The sequence below is a fragment of the Melopsittacus undulatus genome, chromosome 3 (assembly GCF_012275295.1).
Source record: "Melopsittacus undulatus isolate bMelUnd1 chromosome 3, bMelUnd1.mat.Z, whole genome shotgun sequence".
NCBI lineage: Eukaryota > Metazoa > Chordata > Aves > Psittaciformes > Psittaculidae > Melopsittacus > Melopsittacus undulatus.
Window position 1 is genome coordinate 104,267,798 of NC_047529.1, and position 16,033 is coordinate 104,283,830.

Genomic DNA, 16,033 nt, shown 5'->3' on the forward strand with positions numbered 1-16,033 from the left:
ATGACAACTTGTATTTAAACATCTTAGACAAATATGGTAACAAAAGTACTGCAAACATCTCAAATGAGGCATTTCCTCATGGCCTGGTGTAACCTTTTCAGCTGTATAAATAACCACCTAGAAAGAAGGACTAGTGAAAAGGTACATATAAGAGTATAGTAGCTTTAGCATAATATGCATCTGCTTGGTACAAGATACCTCCAACCTTAATTATATTTCAGAGACAGCATGTTTTTGTACTTGGTTGTGCGATAACAATGGTACCGAAAAGGGCAGTTTAAAGAAAAGAACATACAAAGCCCAAGAACAGAGTCTGTTTGTTTTATTTCATGTTGCATTTGTGTTGGTAAAGCAAAGCATTCTATACATATTATTTAGCTATTTACTGCCATTCTATACCCATCATTGACCTAATTGCAGAAAGACAAATGCAGGGACAAACTTGTTCAGATGAGCATAGAGATAATGCTTCTCTGACTTGGACAAATACTTATTTAAAAATAAGACAGTGCTCATGTGTTTCTTTTATTAACAGTTCATGGCTCAATTCACAGAACTCTAAGTCACCATGGAACACGTAGCAAAATGCAATGCTGATAATACATAATGTCTCTTCACTAAATACTCTGCAGAAGAAGAATACTATGGTAATAGCTGAGCTACTGATTAATCAAACACCTAAATGGAAAGAATCTGGCAAGATGGATGGTACCTTTTAGATACAAGATGATCCCATACTTCTTTATGTAGGCAAAACCCCCTTCAGTGTCACAGCCATTACGAATTATTATCTGAAAATACTTCTATATGTATTTTAAAGTAATGTGAGCCAACATTATAGCAGGTATCATAGTTTGATTGTAGGTTAGGTATGAGAAAGACCTAAAAATCCCTCCAATAAGTCCAAGTACTTTGACATGTTTCAAAGCCGACTAATAATGTAATGGCTTAACAAAGGAAAAAGTATAATTCATTTTTGTTTTGGTTCTTAACACTATTTTTAACAATGAAAAATCACACTAACAGAATATCTTAAAACCACTACTATGAGACATGAAGAAAACAGAAACAAAATGAGAGTCAGAATGGGAATTTTACTGAAACAAAAAAATATTTTAAAGCACTACATTAAAGTATTTTAATAAATCACTTTGTTCTGCAGCTTAAAATGAATGAAGTTGACAGTCAGCTGTGGCATCTATGAGAGGTTTAATAGCTTCTCACTAACAGACTGATCTAAAACAAAAAGTTGTAAGATTTCCAGTCAGACTAAATACTTCTTCCATTACAGCTGTTTCCTAGGTTGGCCACTTCACTGTATGTGTATGAATGGATGAATAAAATGCTGAATAGGCTAAAGAGGTTTTCTCTCAACATGTATCCATTATTTCCCTCTTATCTTTTTAAAATAGGATTTTTATTTTTCATGTACTTTCAGAGCCACAGACCCATTTCTTGAAGAACTACTGCTACAGTAAATCGCACAGAAATACTTCAAACAAGTGTTATATATGCCACACTTAGAATTTCCAGCCCAAGACATGCAGGTGTTGCACCCAAAGCAAAACAATGGAATCCTAACAGAGAATGAATGTTTATTTACGGTTTTGCAAGTAGAGCAAAATCAGCCAGAACTTAAAGATTTACTTTCACAATTCACATGTTGAAAGTTGTTCTAAGGAATTTTTGATTGTGGTGTATAATACAAAGAGGTCTTTAGAACTAACTTGCTCTCAGTAGCACACTGCACTGAAAGTACAGAAGCACGCAACATCCATTCATTATTGGAAATAACACTTATACAAGTCGGTACTTCTGCCAGCTGCAGAATTCCAGGCTCTTAAACCTCTGCAATATGTGGCCCTGAAATTGTTTGGATGTGCAATGTATTTAACTTAGTTTAAGGGGCAAACTCGCATGATGATATGCCTTAAAACCTTCCAATAAAAAGTATATTTGTCAATTATAAATCTCAAGTGTGTTTAAAATGTCTTATCATTTCCAAAAGCAAAACCACACAATTATATCAAGTATTTAAACAAAAATAAATAAATAGTTTTTCTGAAACTCAGAGAAGAGGTGCATTCAGCTACCACTAAAAACAGCAACAGGTACTAACATTTTAGTCTACATTATGTGTATGGTGAAACAACGTACCCAACCTGACAGTACGCACACTGGAAAGCATGAACATTTCTTTTAAGCAAACTCAAAGCTATAACAGTGCTATTTTATTCCCTAGTATTATTTTTCTGGGAAAATGGGTGAAGTTGAGAGAAAACAAAAAGTAGTAAAAGCTCTTCTTAAAATTCATCACCATATTTCAGTCACATGAAGGAAGCTGTGCCCTGTTTATTCCAAGGGAATACCTTTGCAAGCATCTGGAAGTAGGTATTCTCTTATATTTCGAAGCAGAAGGAGGGAGAAACCCCTCTCTTGAAGAAAAAAAGAAGACTGGACACTCAAATCCTGTTCCCTCTGCAGCCAGGATAAATACTGCCAGCTGCTACAGGGGTGGGCAGGGACAGGGGCAGGATTTTCTCCTTAGACCATCTGAACAACAGTTTCCTTCAGCCCTATCACGTAAAGTGGAATTTATTTTATACGGCAGACCAATAAGTACCCTAGGAGCTTGATTGGTTGGTGCTTAATGAAATTGCTTCTGCTGACATTAGACACATTAGGATACTGATTAAAACACTTAATGATCCTTCCTGATTTTAAATTGCTAGCTTATATTTGTGAGATGCCATGAAAATATCCTTTTCCTTCCTTTCCTCCACCCTAATCCTGCTTCTCCTTGCCCTTTTTCTGTTCGTGATCCTTAGAGTGGTGCTCATTGGCACCAGCCTGATCACAAACCAAGTGATAACATGATGTTGAACACTGCACTGTTTAAAATTTGCAACCCCCCCAAAATATAAACAATGAAAGACATCAATAAAATACAATTTTGTGGTTCAAAGTTTGAACTGTTCCTAAATGTGGGAACACTGAGGATATTAATATAAAGTGAAATCCAAAGTCAGAACTTCAACTTTCTACAATATTTGATGAAAAAAGATAATCCTGTGAATGTAAAAACAAGTATAAAAGCTTTACTTTTGAGCTTCAATGTGGAAGACAATGATACATTGCCAGATAATAGTGTTGGAATGGCATTCCTATGACAACAAAGCCATTTTTTTGTGCTCTTATACAAAAGCTGCATACCATATCACCTTCCAGTGGGAAAAATGTATAAAATGACAGCTTATCCTCAAATACTGTTAAACACTAGAAATACCAGGTTTGGAAACTATGCCTGAAATGGGGGGAAACACAAGAGCTGTAAAAAGTTCTATTTTCCCTGATGAATCTGATCAAGATTCTTGAGCTGAAATTATATTTGCAGAAAGAAGTAAATTTGCTTATATACTAAAACCTGCTGTGCCAGAAGCTGTTAGGAAAGGAAATGAATATATGGAATTTTATGCTGAATACAAACTTTAAGACAACAGAAACTAAAAAAGTAGAAATTTTTGTACATTTTAGCACCATTATAAAGTTAAGACTTGAATGCCGGGTCTGTCACTGTGGCTGTACCTTGCAGCTGGTGTAGCTAATGTGAAGCAGATTGACTTCAGTGATCTTTGAGAGAAGAATAACAGGATTTGCTGATCACAACAAATTATGTAAGTTTACTTTTTTATTTTGTGTCTCTTTTAAAATCAATTTTTAGCCTCATTTTTATCAGGCAGCCAGAGTGCATTTCTGTCAGCTAAATCCAAGTCCGAGTCCTTTTGGTCTCTGGATAGCTCGTATTGGTTCTGCGATCCCTTTGCCGTCCGGTCCAAGGCCCGTACCAGGGGTCCAGCCCATGCTCTGAAGCATTCTGTTCCCAATGTTGTTTTCTGGGATTGGTTGGGTGTTTTCACCTACAAACCCTGAGATTAAAGAAACACACAGCATTAATCAGCACTGCCTGCCATGTGGAGAAGAGCAGGATAATCTCTCTTAAAGCTTTAAACCTTCTTTATTCTCCTAATTCATCTAACAGGTTGCTAGAACGGGCTGTCTTTGCACATGTTGACCTCCAGGTTGCATATGATTCTAAATAATACAGTCTTATACTTTGCTTTATTTTTAATGTTTTTAAAGACTCAGTCAGTTTTCAAGAATGACAGATAGTGTGACAGATCTTTTATATTCCAACACAGGGGATTTTACATCTAAGAACATGCATCACCTGCACAGGTCTACCAATACATCTGCAAGATACCTGTATTTCTTGTCCTATACAGTTACTAAGCCGAGGCACATCATAGTAACAAGACCATCTTTCCATTATTAGCAATAAGTGGTCTACTATTCTGAAACTCAGCTGTATTTTTATTCAGTTTCTCTTTTATTGAACATTGTAAGAGAGATCTGACACATGGAAGTTTGCTTTTGGCATTTTCAATGCCACTAAGTGTTGTTTATACTTTTCCCCCCATACTATTGAGATCTCTGAGAAAAGCTGCACATGTGCAGCAGAAAACATCATCATGATTGCAGGTATTGACAGAAAAGATAAATTTTTTAATACCAGATTTTAATTTTTCCCATGAATGCATCATAAAAATTAAGCAACAAAGCAGGTCTTTTTTCCCTTCATCAACCAAATTCCTCGAGCTAGAATTTGGAGATGATGCATGAATAAGTCTTCCCATATACAACTGTCTTACATGAGAGATACAGACGACATTTATTTCCAGAATCTGGATGAAAACTTATCAAAATGACACCATAAAAACTATTTAAAAAAGGGCTGCAGCTTTTGAACTAACATAAGCAGTTGCACATGGGTAGCTGGGTTTTGTTTTCAGCTTTGCTAAACATCTTCCTCCCCCTAATAACAGAACAAAATCCCACTCTGTGCCCTGCTTCAAATTATATCTGTTAAATTTTCTATCCATCTATTCTGGCCTGCTACTTTCTGAAAAATATGGTAGGTGGAGACTATGGTTTTGTGTTTTTGGGGACTATAATGTCTTCAATCAAGCCTTTGCCACTGACAAGCAGCTGGGTCATAATTGTATTAAGAACACAATAAAAGTTGAATGTGCACTTCTGAAAAGCCTCAGAACACACACAGAAGAAACCACATTCAGACAGAAGTTCAAATTGAGAGGCACATGTTAAAAACCTTGCAATGATTGTGAGGATGAATTTACGGTATTATCAGTAAGCACAGTCCAGAATTACCCACTATAGATCTGTTCATATTCAGTACTGGCTACATAAAAGGCAGATAGCTTTCTAGTGTCTTAGTTCCTGAGTCAAAGTAAAAGGGAAACGGACTGAGAGGAGGCATCCTTTAATACTGGTTTGAAGCTATGCTTACAATAAAGGCTTTTAAGTCAGCAGCTTCCAGTCCCCAAGAGGGTTCCTCTTGAACTGACCAGCACAAAATTCAATGTCCAAACTTCCTTTCTTTTCAGGCCCCCACAGGCAGATGCAATTTTCATACACACGAGTCCCTGACACTGACTGGCATACACAACAGGCTTTGCAATCTTCTTAGTTATACTTTCTAGGTCAAAGAAGGGAAAGCAAAAAGGTCACTGTTCAACTAAGGTTCTGGTAAACCTCTCAGGTAAAAAACTGAAAGTGTGTTTTGGTCCACTTTTTACAACACGTGATAGTAAGAAATGGAGCATCGTCCCAGTATACATCCTTGGAATAATTAAGGAGAAACTTGAATGGAAAAATGATCCAACAGCTGCCAAGCAGGAAAAAGCAAGGTTATATTTCATGGCATCTAAGAACTGGAAATATTAAGCCATTTGTAATGCTGCTTAGGCAAAGACAGCCATGCTGCTGGAATGATATGCAAGGCATAGCCTGAGACAACTTAAACAGCTTTTTTGTTATTCTATTTAGAGGAAAACCCCACAGACCTTTTCCTGTAACAGATGTACCATTCTATATGGCTTTGAATTCTCAAGACAGCCAGAGCAACCTCACAAAAAAGATAAATGAAAGATTAATCTGTGTTATTTAATAAACTGATGTTTCTAGGTTTGATATTTTTTGAAGTAGCTCAGCAGTTATTTTCTGTGACAGGATAATTGGAATACTTTTTGCTTTTAAAGACATATAATTACTTCTAGAATGTATACTATCTTCCCCTCCAGTGTACATACTTTTCTATCTCCTGTTAGAAGACTGAAAGCTCTGCTGAAGAGTTCTGTTCTTATTCACCACCAAATTAGAAAAGAATCAAAAACCACCATAAACTTGGCTTCACAACCCACTTTTGAGCAAACAGTCAGACAACATACAGTGTCCAAAGGCTGATGTGTTTGGAGGCTTTGTATTTCAGCAAGAATAAGGCAAAATCAAAAAAGCTATCCAACTTACCTATATTACTAATTGATTACTTACTCCTTCATTTGCAAATGAAGTGAATATGGATAGCTTTTAATTTTTAAAAATATTTAATATATGCAGACCACTCCTTTTCAATACAGTCAGGTTTCATATAAATATCTACATCTGTCTTTAATATTCCTGCAATTTTCAACCATCATTTGAAAGATTTAACTGTAATGCAACATATTTCACTTGAATCAGAAGAATATGGACAACAGTATTGCCCTCTTCCTCCATTCCACCACCAATTGGCAATTGTAAGACAAAATTTGCATTGGTGGTTGACTGCCTGACAGGAAAGAGCTGCTAAAAATCACGCTACACTGTGTGCTATTCCCCTGACCCCCATTCCTGTGCTTTGGGCTTTTATTTTCTAATTAAAAGCAGTAATTGTCCTTTCAATATTCATCCTCAAGTTCAGTTTTTAATTCATGCCTATGGCAGTGCTTGGACTAGCCAGTAGGGTCTGTTAGGGAGAATGGTCCACGAACATTGGCCTTGAAAGCGGCTGTGTTATCTCTGGGATGTGATCAGTTCTGACCCACCCAGGAGCAAGAGCAAAATAACCCATTGCACTGTCCCACAAAACATAACCATGCAAAACCCACACAAGAAAAACATGTTTCTAAGTTTACTGCCATATGAGGTTCTGTGGGGTTCCAGGAGTTATAAGGAACTCACAGACAAAATATTTTTAGCAACCCTAACAACTTGATGCTGCAGATGAATAGTCTGCATTTAAAGTGCCTGCTGTTACACAAGTGAGGAGCAAACACTGAGGAACAGCAACCTGCTTGAAAAGACAGCACTGTAAAATGTCCTCACTTATCTTCCTTCTCTTTGCAATACTGGTAAATGAAAGTAAGAAAAAAAAAAACCCAGTCCTAAAACCTTTGTGTATAGGAACAGACACACTTCAAGGTCTACATGTATGACCTTACACGGAAGAGGGAAGCTCTGAGTAGAGAGACAAAACTGTGAAGGGGGAAAACAAAAAACCTCATTGCATTTCTTTAATTTTGGTATGATATTTATGACAGCATTAAAGGCATGTTTCAATGAAAAATAAAGGTATGTAATTTTTTCTTAACAGCTGTTGAGACAGGTATGTCCTGGTTAAACAGTACACTAGCATTCAGTGCCATACCCTTGATTTTACAGTGATTGCCATGAATTAATTTAATTCCATCTGTAAGCTAAAATCAGATCAGAGGTCTAATGCTGCTGCAGGCTCCACATCTGTTTAATCATTTTTGGATACAACAGCTTGCAAAAGTTCAGGTTTTAAATTTGCTTCATATGTAAGGAACAATGTTACACCAGTGTGCAACATCTTCAGCAGGAAACAAATGAGCCTATGCACAGTTTTGATCTGACAGATGAATTTTATTTGCAAAATGCTTCTAAAAAATAAATATCACTACTTAGATTACCATTTATTACAGAATAATAAAGGAAATGTGACCTTATAAGCCATTATTGTGACAACATTTGTATGGCCCAATTGCTGGATAAGAATAAAACTTGTTTAGTTTATATTGGAGTGACTAAAATCAGAACATGGCTAGGTTCAATCTCTTAACCCTTATCTAAGAAAATGTGGGGTGTTTTTCTTTGTTTTTTAAACAGTTCTGAAAAAATGACACTGTACATAAATACAGTCTTGGCCTTTCATCTTTCTTTTATACGATTAAGACTTGTGAGCAGAACAGCAATGACTTTGCAGAGCACACCACAACTATTATTTCCTCTTCTATAACTCCCAGCAGCCTTAAATCCTTTAAATCCTTTCCTAGAAGGATCTCTTTTTGCCTGGGTAATTTTTGCAATACATGGCCTGCTAACCCTTACCCCCTACCCTGGATCTCACTTATGTCTATCACAGCAGAGTCAGTCTTTCTACCTCAAATCTTCCAAGGAGCATTGTGGATGGTAATTCACTTGCGTAATTGGCTCAAGAGATGAAAATCTTGTATCTGCCTCTCTTAGCCACTAATCTATCCAGCTGACTGCAAGCCTAATTGGCAGCTTGTTTAGTAATTTGGCTCCTAAAGTGTTGTATTGATGTTGGATAAACAGCCAATGGAAGGAGAAACGATACATGCTGCTTCATTTTCAAAGCTAGTGCACATTCCCCTTCATTTTCTGAAAGCATTTAATATTCCATCTCTCCTTTTGCTTTTGTGACTCCTCACTAGACAGATGAGCTCAGAACAGTAGGGACTGATCCTGAGACACAAGACAATTTTACAAGGAATGCAATCAGAATAACACATTGCTGCATCTTCTTATGCCAGCTCTAACTAGCAAAATGGGAATCACACTGCCTGGATGTTTGTATTGTTAGAAGTGGTTTGGATAATTGTGCAGTCAGCATCATGAGCACAGCCGACAGCCATACTGTGATTTCTAAGATCAGTGCTTTTCAAAATTCAGTATACTATGGCTGCATAGCTAAAAAAACATGTTATGAAAATGCCATATTATTTAGCTAAAATATTTGAGATTGCATTTTTATACCAGACTTTTATGTATCCCTCACACTGGGCTATCTAAGACTGTGCCTGAAGAATAACCTCAGAATGACTATAGCTCAGGTGAGTCCACTTGCATTGTATTTTATTCTAGCTAGCAGAGAGATAAAAATTGCAGAGGACAGAGCTATAACTGCAGTAGGTGTTCAGAACTTCCATATCTACCCAGCAGCCACAGCAGGGTTTTGTTATTGTCTGCACTGCCATAGTTTCATTCCCCAGTACTGCCCCATTGTTCAGTCTGGAGAAGACTCAGGGGGGATCTTACCACTCTCTACAACTACCTGAAAGGAGGATGGAGTGAAGAAGTGGTTTATCTCTTCTCCCACATAACAAGTAATAGGACAAGAGGAAATGGCCTCAAACTCTACCAGGGTAGGTTTTGACTGGATATTTTGGGGAATTCCTTCCCCAGAGGGATAGTTCCTTCCCCGCAGGAATGCTCAGGCATTCGAACAGGCTGCCCAGGGTAGTGGTAGAGTCACCGTCCCTGCAAGGGTTCACACAACATACAGATGAGGCCCTCAGTGACATGGGTTAGTGGTGGCCTTGGTAGTGTTGGACTAAAGGTTGGATTTGATGATCTTAAAGGTCTTTTCCAACCTGGTTGAGTCTATGATTGCAAGGAATTGTTGCATAATTGCAGCATGGGTAAATGCATTATTTCTTGCAGCATAGACTTAAATCAATTTTCAACTCTCTTGAATATATAAACATAAATCCACACACTGATGAAAAACATAGACTCTGAACTTTAGCTTCAACTGGTTATCCAGAATCACAGATTACTTGGAAATAGGATTGCTGGTGCTCCTTCCATGCTCTATTGGACTACATTGTGTGTAAAGTTAACTTTATGCCCATTCAGTCTTTACTACTACTAAAATTGGTTGGGAAGATTTGGAATGATTAGATGCACATTTATCCCCCAGTTAGGGGAATCTCTTTAATAACCAAGAAATGTCTTTTCACTTGGGTCCAAGGGTGGTCAGGTTTATGCCTTGTCTATGCTGACAGACCATCACCGGACGGCATTTTGGGAGTAGTTTTCTTACTGGGGACCCTTCCAAACTGCTCAAAACTTGTCAAAATTGCTCCCTTCTGATAAGCATTCCCTGACTTTTAAGTTAAGACTTGTAAACTTACACTGAAACCCACAGGGAAGGGATTTAAATCACAGTAATACTCTCAAAACAGACAGCGCGTTTATTGTTAATTTCAGCAGAAAGATTGAGGATTAAACTGATATTGGAACTATGTACATTACAGCAGATCTATCTGACCCTAAACTCAATTTGGGATGGACTGTAGGGATACTGCAGATGAAGTTCCACTTCTGTTATTATATAATAGAAGTTTCACTTCTATTCTGTGCCTTTGTGGTTGGAATGTTATCTGATATCGAATTATCTTCATTTACAAATGAAGATTAATCTATTACAGCTCAGAAAATACATCTGCATATTTTTTACTATGGGCTAAATAACCACTTGCCTATTTATTTATGCAAACAATGCTCACTGAATCCTCTATCAGTAAAGAAGGCATCATAATATAAGTTATTACATTAGCACTGGCAGTGTCAATATATAGGCTGAAATCCATCAGCAAATTCTCAGTATAAGCTTGGCTCTTGTTGCACTGTGGCTCTTCTGAAGTTCCTCATTACTCTGCTATTTATATGTAGGGGGCCTTGTTTGAACCAGTGATCTCAAGCTCAACATGAAAAGTCTATTGCTTGGAAGGGACAGTGGTTTCCAATACCAGATGGCACTCTGCAATCTTTTAAGTTTTGAACCAATTTAGTGAGACTATGGTAGGAGAAACAAAAAAAAAAAATAGAACAAATTTATCTGCTGCATAAACCAGCCCAAGGAAGAAGAGTATCATAGGCCAGACTGTCAAGCAGATATGTTGTGTATGCCAGAAAGGACTTTGGTAGACTAAGGATGAGAAATACCGCAAGGCAATAAGGGAAAGCATTCATAACACATGCCAGTGTTATATTACCCTCTGAAAAGAGATTTCTGCCTAAGGAGTTGTATATTTAGTATAAAAAAAAACCCCAGTGAATCAAGCTAAAAAGAAAGTAGGCATATGTTTGTCTAGAGTTTTGGTAATAAACTGCCCATTCATTCAAGTACACAAAAGTCTGACCTTCTACAAATATCTCACTAAGTTGACCTTCACCACAAACTTAGCCTCAGCCACCTCTGTTACCACAGTGCAATCACCATTTTTTTTCAAATCATCATTTTGGTACTGTAGATATTCAGGTCTGATTTTTAATCACTGACATATTAAGCATCAGCAAAATAGTTTGCTTAGCTGTTCTGTTGGCAATTTTTAAAAAGGAATGAAAACATGTACCCTTTTGATTACCTTGTTAAAGTGAGTCATGATAGCATTATTGCAGTGCTCAGTATTTCTGCTGTAATTAAGAATCTGTCATATTTTTCATTAAAACACATTCTTTAAAATGAGACTTTTAACTTGGTCATTTCAATCAGCACCAGCCTGAACTGTAGCATGCCAACGAGATAAAGAAAATGACAGCTGAAATTTGCTTTTCCAAAACGTAAGTATTAAAGTCCCCGTAGCATGCAATAATTTATATTTTATATGCACGGTCCCTGTATTTTAAGTACAAAATCACTTTTTCTTTTCAAAATTAGTTTTTGCAAGTTTTCTACACTGCTCCAAACAGCAAACATCAGAATAAAAAGAGTGTTTTCCAATAGAAATAAATGGCTATTTACAAGGCACACCAACAAAACTTAACTCTTTTCTTGTTCTGAATCAAAATTTCTACATTCTGTAAATGAAGTTATTAACATCCCACAGATGTGAAACAGAATTGAATGATTTTTCCCAATGTTTACGATCTAGAGGTTTCTTATTAAAAACCAAACAAAAAGAAATTAAGAGGTCTTTGGGATTTAACAGGAGCTGACTGAGAAAAAAAGCTTGTACAGAAAAAGACAATTAGTAGGAAAGGAACTGGGCTAAATGCATGTTCAATGTATGAATTTAGCATCTACAATTTTGTAGGATCTACAAGTTTGCTATGAGTCTAAGTAATGTAAGACTGAGATGACTGTAAAACTTTTTCAAAGCATGCATTCCAGGTAGTAATAACACTTTGCAGAGAATGTCCTTTGTTGTTTTATCTTCATTAATAGAGGACCCAGTTTTGGTAGGACTATTTCCATGATAATGTATTAGCTTGTCTCGGAGGTTTTTATACAAACTTTAGGGCACTGTATTATTGCAATGAAATATGTCAGGGTGTCATATGACATAGCTCTGCCACTCAGGTAATCAGAGAAGGCACAAAGTCATTGAGAACGACCTGGTCCCAAATCTGGCTAGAATCACTGAAATGATATTGGTTTCATGGAAGAAGCTGTGCAAAAAGTACATTTTTTATAATGCACAACATCTGATTCTTGAAAGAAAACATAGGAAGTAAATAATTTTTACTAGTATCTTTTTTAGTTGATGTACTAATGAGCTATGCCCAGTAATGCACAGACGGGACTATATCAAGTATCCACAAAACAGAAAATGTATCCTAGTAAAAAAAGGCAGAATAGGACACTCCTGCCTCAGTACTGCCAGCTCCTAACAATCCACACTTGAATTATCTCCCATTTTCTACACTGATTCGAACACAGAGTTTCTTCACCTTTACAAATGACATTTTTGAAACTATAAAATGCTCTGTGTTGCTGAAACTTTCTTGCTTCAGTACTTTCTCATTGTTGTACAAGTAAATCTACATCCTTTGTTACTAGTATACACAAACCTATTGGTATATGACTTTGACTCGACTGAGAACAGGCTATAAATTTAGAAATCAATATCTACCTCTATCAATATTCATTTTACTTTTTCAATACAAAATACTAAGGTGAAAGAGCAGTAAATAAGCTGGAGTACTGAAATAAATTGGGTGTTCTTGTCACAATTAATAAATGTTTAACCAATCACACTGCTTGCTACAGAAGTCTATGGCTTTGTAAGGTGTCTGAAAGTAGCAGGAGCTACCCTTGTGAGATTCCAAACCAGAGAACAGGTTTTGATACTTTATCAGAACCCCAAGTCATTCTTTTCAGTACTGCTGAAGCTAAACATATAAATTACCATTTTCAGTACCACACAGTTTTGTAAGGACTAGTTTAACAATGGAAATTATTTAAAAAATGCAGAAAATAATAAAAAAATACTATTTTCAACAGATTGGCTCATATATAGGGTGAAACTTTGCTAATCTGTAGCACACATAGCTCAAGAAAGCATTCACAGTTCATGACTCATTGACAAACAGCCTTTCAGGATTTGCTGTGATGTTAAATAGGGACAATTATTAGCAGAAGGTTTCTTCCTACTTTCAACTTTTGTTCATGTAAATAATTTTGCTTTTCTTTCAAGAAAAAAGGTTTACAAATTTTTCTCCATAAAATCTAGTCCTTCTGTTTCTTTATGTGAGCTACTGAAAGAAGAAGAATCAAATAGTGATCTTTCATTTTAATCCAAATGGATTTACATTCAAAAACAAGACCCTGTTTCTTTCATTAAATGTCAAGAAATACTGACAATGACAAATAAACAAGGATTGTGATGGCTAAACAATAATTTACCTGTAGCAAGGTTAGCTTTTGAGAAAGCTGTAGTAATTTATACACATTATTTATGTAAGTAATTTATAAGTAATTTGTAAACATTACCTAAATGTATGTAAAAGTTTACTCGAAGTTTACCAAAGTTTCTATTTGCTTAAAATATATATAATGATGAAATGTAGAAAAAACCTTATATAAAGACCATAGGAAAAAAAAATCACAATACTCCTGCCCAGAACAAAACTGAAAAGATCACCTTGAACTTGAAAAACTTGCACATTAGTTACAAGGTACCTCAAACGATACCGTTATCCACCACCATTAGCTGTCACTCTCCACATAAAGGCACATTTGGGGGGCAAAAATCTCTAAAATTGTGAATAGATAGATATATAACATTGAATGACTACATAATATATTTGCCTTAGTATCAAAATATTGGCTTTGCAAAGTTACGCAGAGGAGCCAGCTCATAAAATAAAATACTTAACGTTGAAAGCCCAAGGTAAAATGAATAACAAAATTAATTTCATGATACTCCATACTCTCTCAGTACAAAGTGACATCCTCTAGTACTTGAAAGTTGTGAAGTGAAAATCACCTTGTAGAAATAATGATATTATTCTCTCTTCAGCCATTAAGTATTTTTCTTTCTCACTTCACATATGTTCAGAGTCTTAGAAACTGACCCACACATTCTCTTTTTCCACACTGCTGCCACTGAGGTGCTTTTATAACATTTTTAATGTTATTCTTGGTCTGTTGCTGCCACTGAGGTTTGAAACAAAGAAGTTTCAGGAGGGTGAATTCAGCTGGAATACAAATGTTATGTTTCTGTAAAGACACCTATTTAGAATATACTTGAAAAACTGTATTGTTGTCTACGCTGCTATAGTAATTAATATGACGAGGAGATGCAGTCCACAGTTCCATATTAGCAATACATAAAAAGCCTCACAGAGGCACACACACGTGTAATCCATCCAGCATGCATAGTTAATACAACAAACTGATAAGGGTCCTATAAATCACTCCTAAGTATTGAAAAAGTCATTTCAGAGCTGTGACATCAGCAAAATGCATCCGGTGCTGGTGACCTCCCATATGTAAAATTCTTCCAGGAATGTGCTTGCAAGTGCTCCCTATCTAATCTACAGCACTCATTTTATCTCCTTAACATTTCCATTGTTTGCCCAAAAATTCACATACTATCTTTATTGTGAAGAGTATTTATATAGTATTCATATGCATTCCTCACAGAAAAAAGATACCTCATGTCTTCTACCTTGTAATGCTTCAACAGACATAAGCAGTAATCTTTACTATGATTCTCAGTATATGAAAAAAAGATGTATTCTCTTTAAAGGCTTGACTACAAAGGAATAGAAACCAGAGATATCTGAAGGAGAATTAAGAGACCTTATTTATTTCTTAATCTCTATTAACAAATAAAGATAGAACATACCTGAAGTTATATGGGAAGTTACTGAATTTATCAAGCATTTCTCTGGGTCACTGACCTACTGCTTTGTATTTAGAGATTTAACATCTTGTGTTTTGTGCTCTGTCTCAGGGAAATTGGTTACCTGTAGGTCCTGGCAGGGGAGCAGCTTTCCTTCTCCGTTTGATGTCTCCCATGCACAATGATCCTAAATGTACACTGGTTTGCCTGCAAGTAATTACAGGAGAAAACTATTAAAAAGGAAGAAAACTACCACGTAAATGCACAGCTTGTATAATCTGAACCTGAACATTCTCAACTGAGATGAAGCTGCACAGTCATGCCACCAATCTTGTTTATACTGAAGTATAATTATGTTTGTTGACAAGCACTCAGTATCTAAATGCAGCATCGTAAATTGTTGCTGGAATGAATAATACAAAGGGAATGCTTTTTAATTTTCAAAACTGGCAATCTTTCTAGCTCAACATAAAACAAAAACACTGCCGCTCCTAACAGGAAAATAGCCAAGATTAATTATCTACAGAGATCACAATACTGTTGGTAGGTTATCAGTCGGCTAGTAACACCTCACTGCCAGAACATTATTTATTACATGAAGACCATTCTCACTTTAAGATAAGTTGAAGAATGAATGATAAAACATGAAAGAGTAAACTCTTTGAAGGTGCATGGAATAAACCTGTAGCACAGCAATTTGTCCTTTTCTAGTTCACTGGCAAGTTGTGAGAATAACATAGAAGCACAGTATCTGTTATACTCATTAAAGAGTTATGAGCTTACACTTGGAGACTGGAAAACTGGTGGAGCTGCAGAGGATGACAAACAAGAAAATCTTATTGCCTTAAAGCCAGCAATTAGAAGTCAGGCACCACAGAAAAGGGTACATTTGGAATTTCCAAATATTAAATCTTGGAATATAACCTTAAAGGACAGTTAAGAGTTATTTATGTTCAAGTAATATACAGTGCTTAAAGAATGGAATATACGTAGCTGGCATTTTTTTTTGGAAG

At 36.2% G+C, this 16,033-nt stretch overlaps 1 protein-coding gene across 1 annotated transcript in view; it reads right to left on the reverse strand.

Annotated features, from left to right (window-relative positions):
- Nucleotides 1-309: 309 nt before the first annotated feature.
- The window catches only part of GPATCH2 (G-patch domain containing 2), a 121,602-nt gene continuing 105,878 nt past the window's right edge, over nucleotides 310-16,033 (reverse strand). Inside the window, exons 9-10 of the mRNA XM_005151889.3 lie at nucleotides 15,145-15,227; nucleotides 310-3,926 (exon numbers count right to left, since the gene is read on the reverse strand). Of these exons, the coding sequence (XP_005151946.2) occupies nucleotides 3,757-3,926; nucleotides 15,145-15,227 (253 nt within the window). The 3' untranslated portion in view covers nucleotides 310-3,756. The remainder of the gene's footprint in view (nucleotides 3,927-15,144; nucleotides 15,228-16,033) is intronic.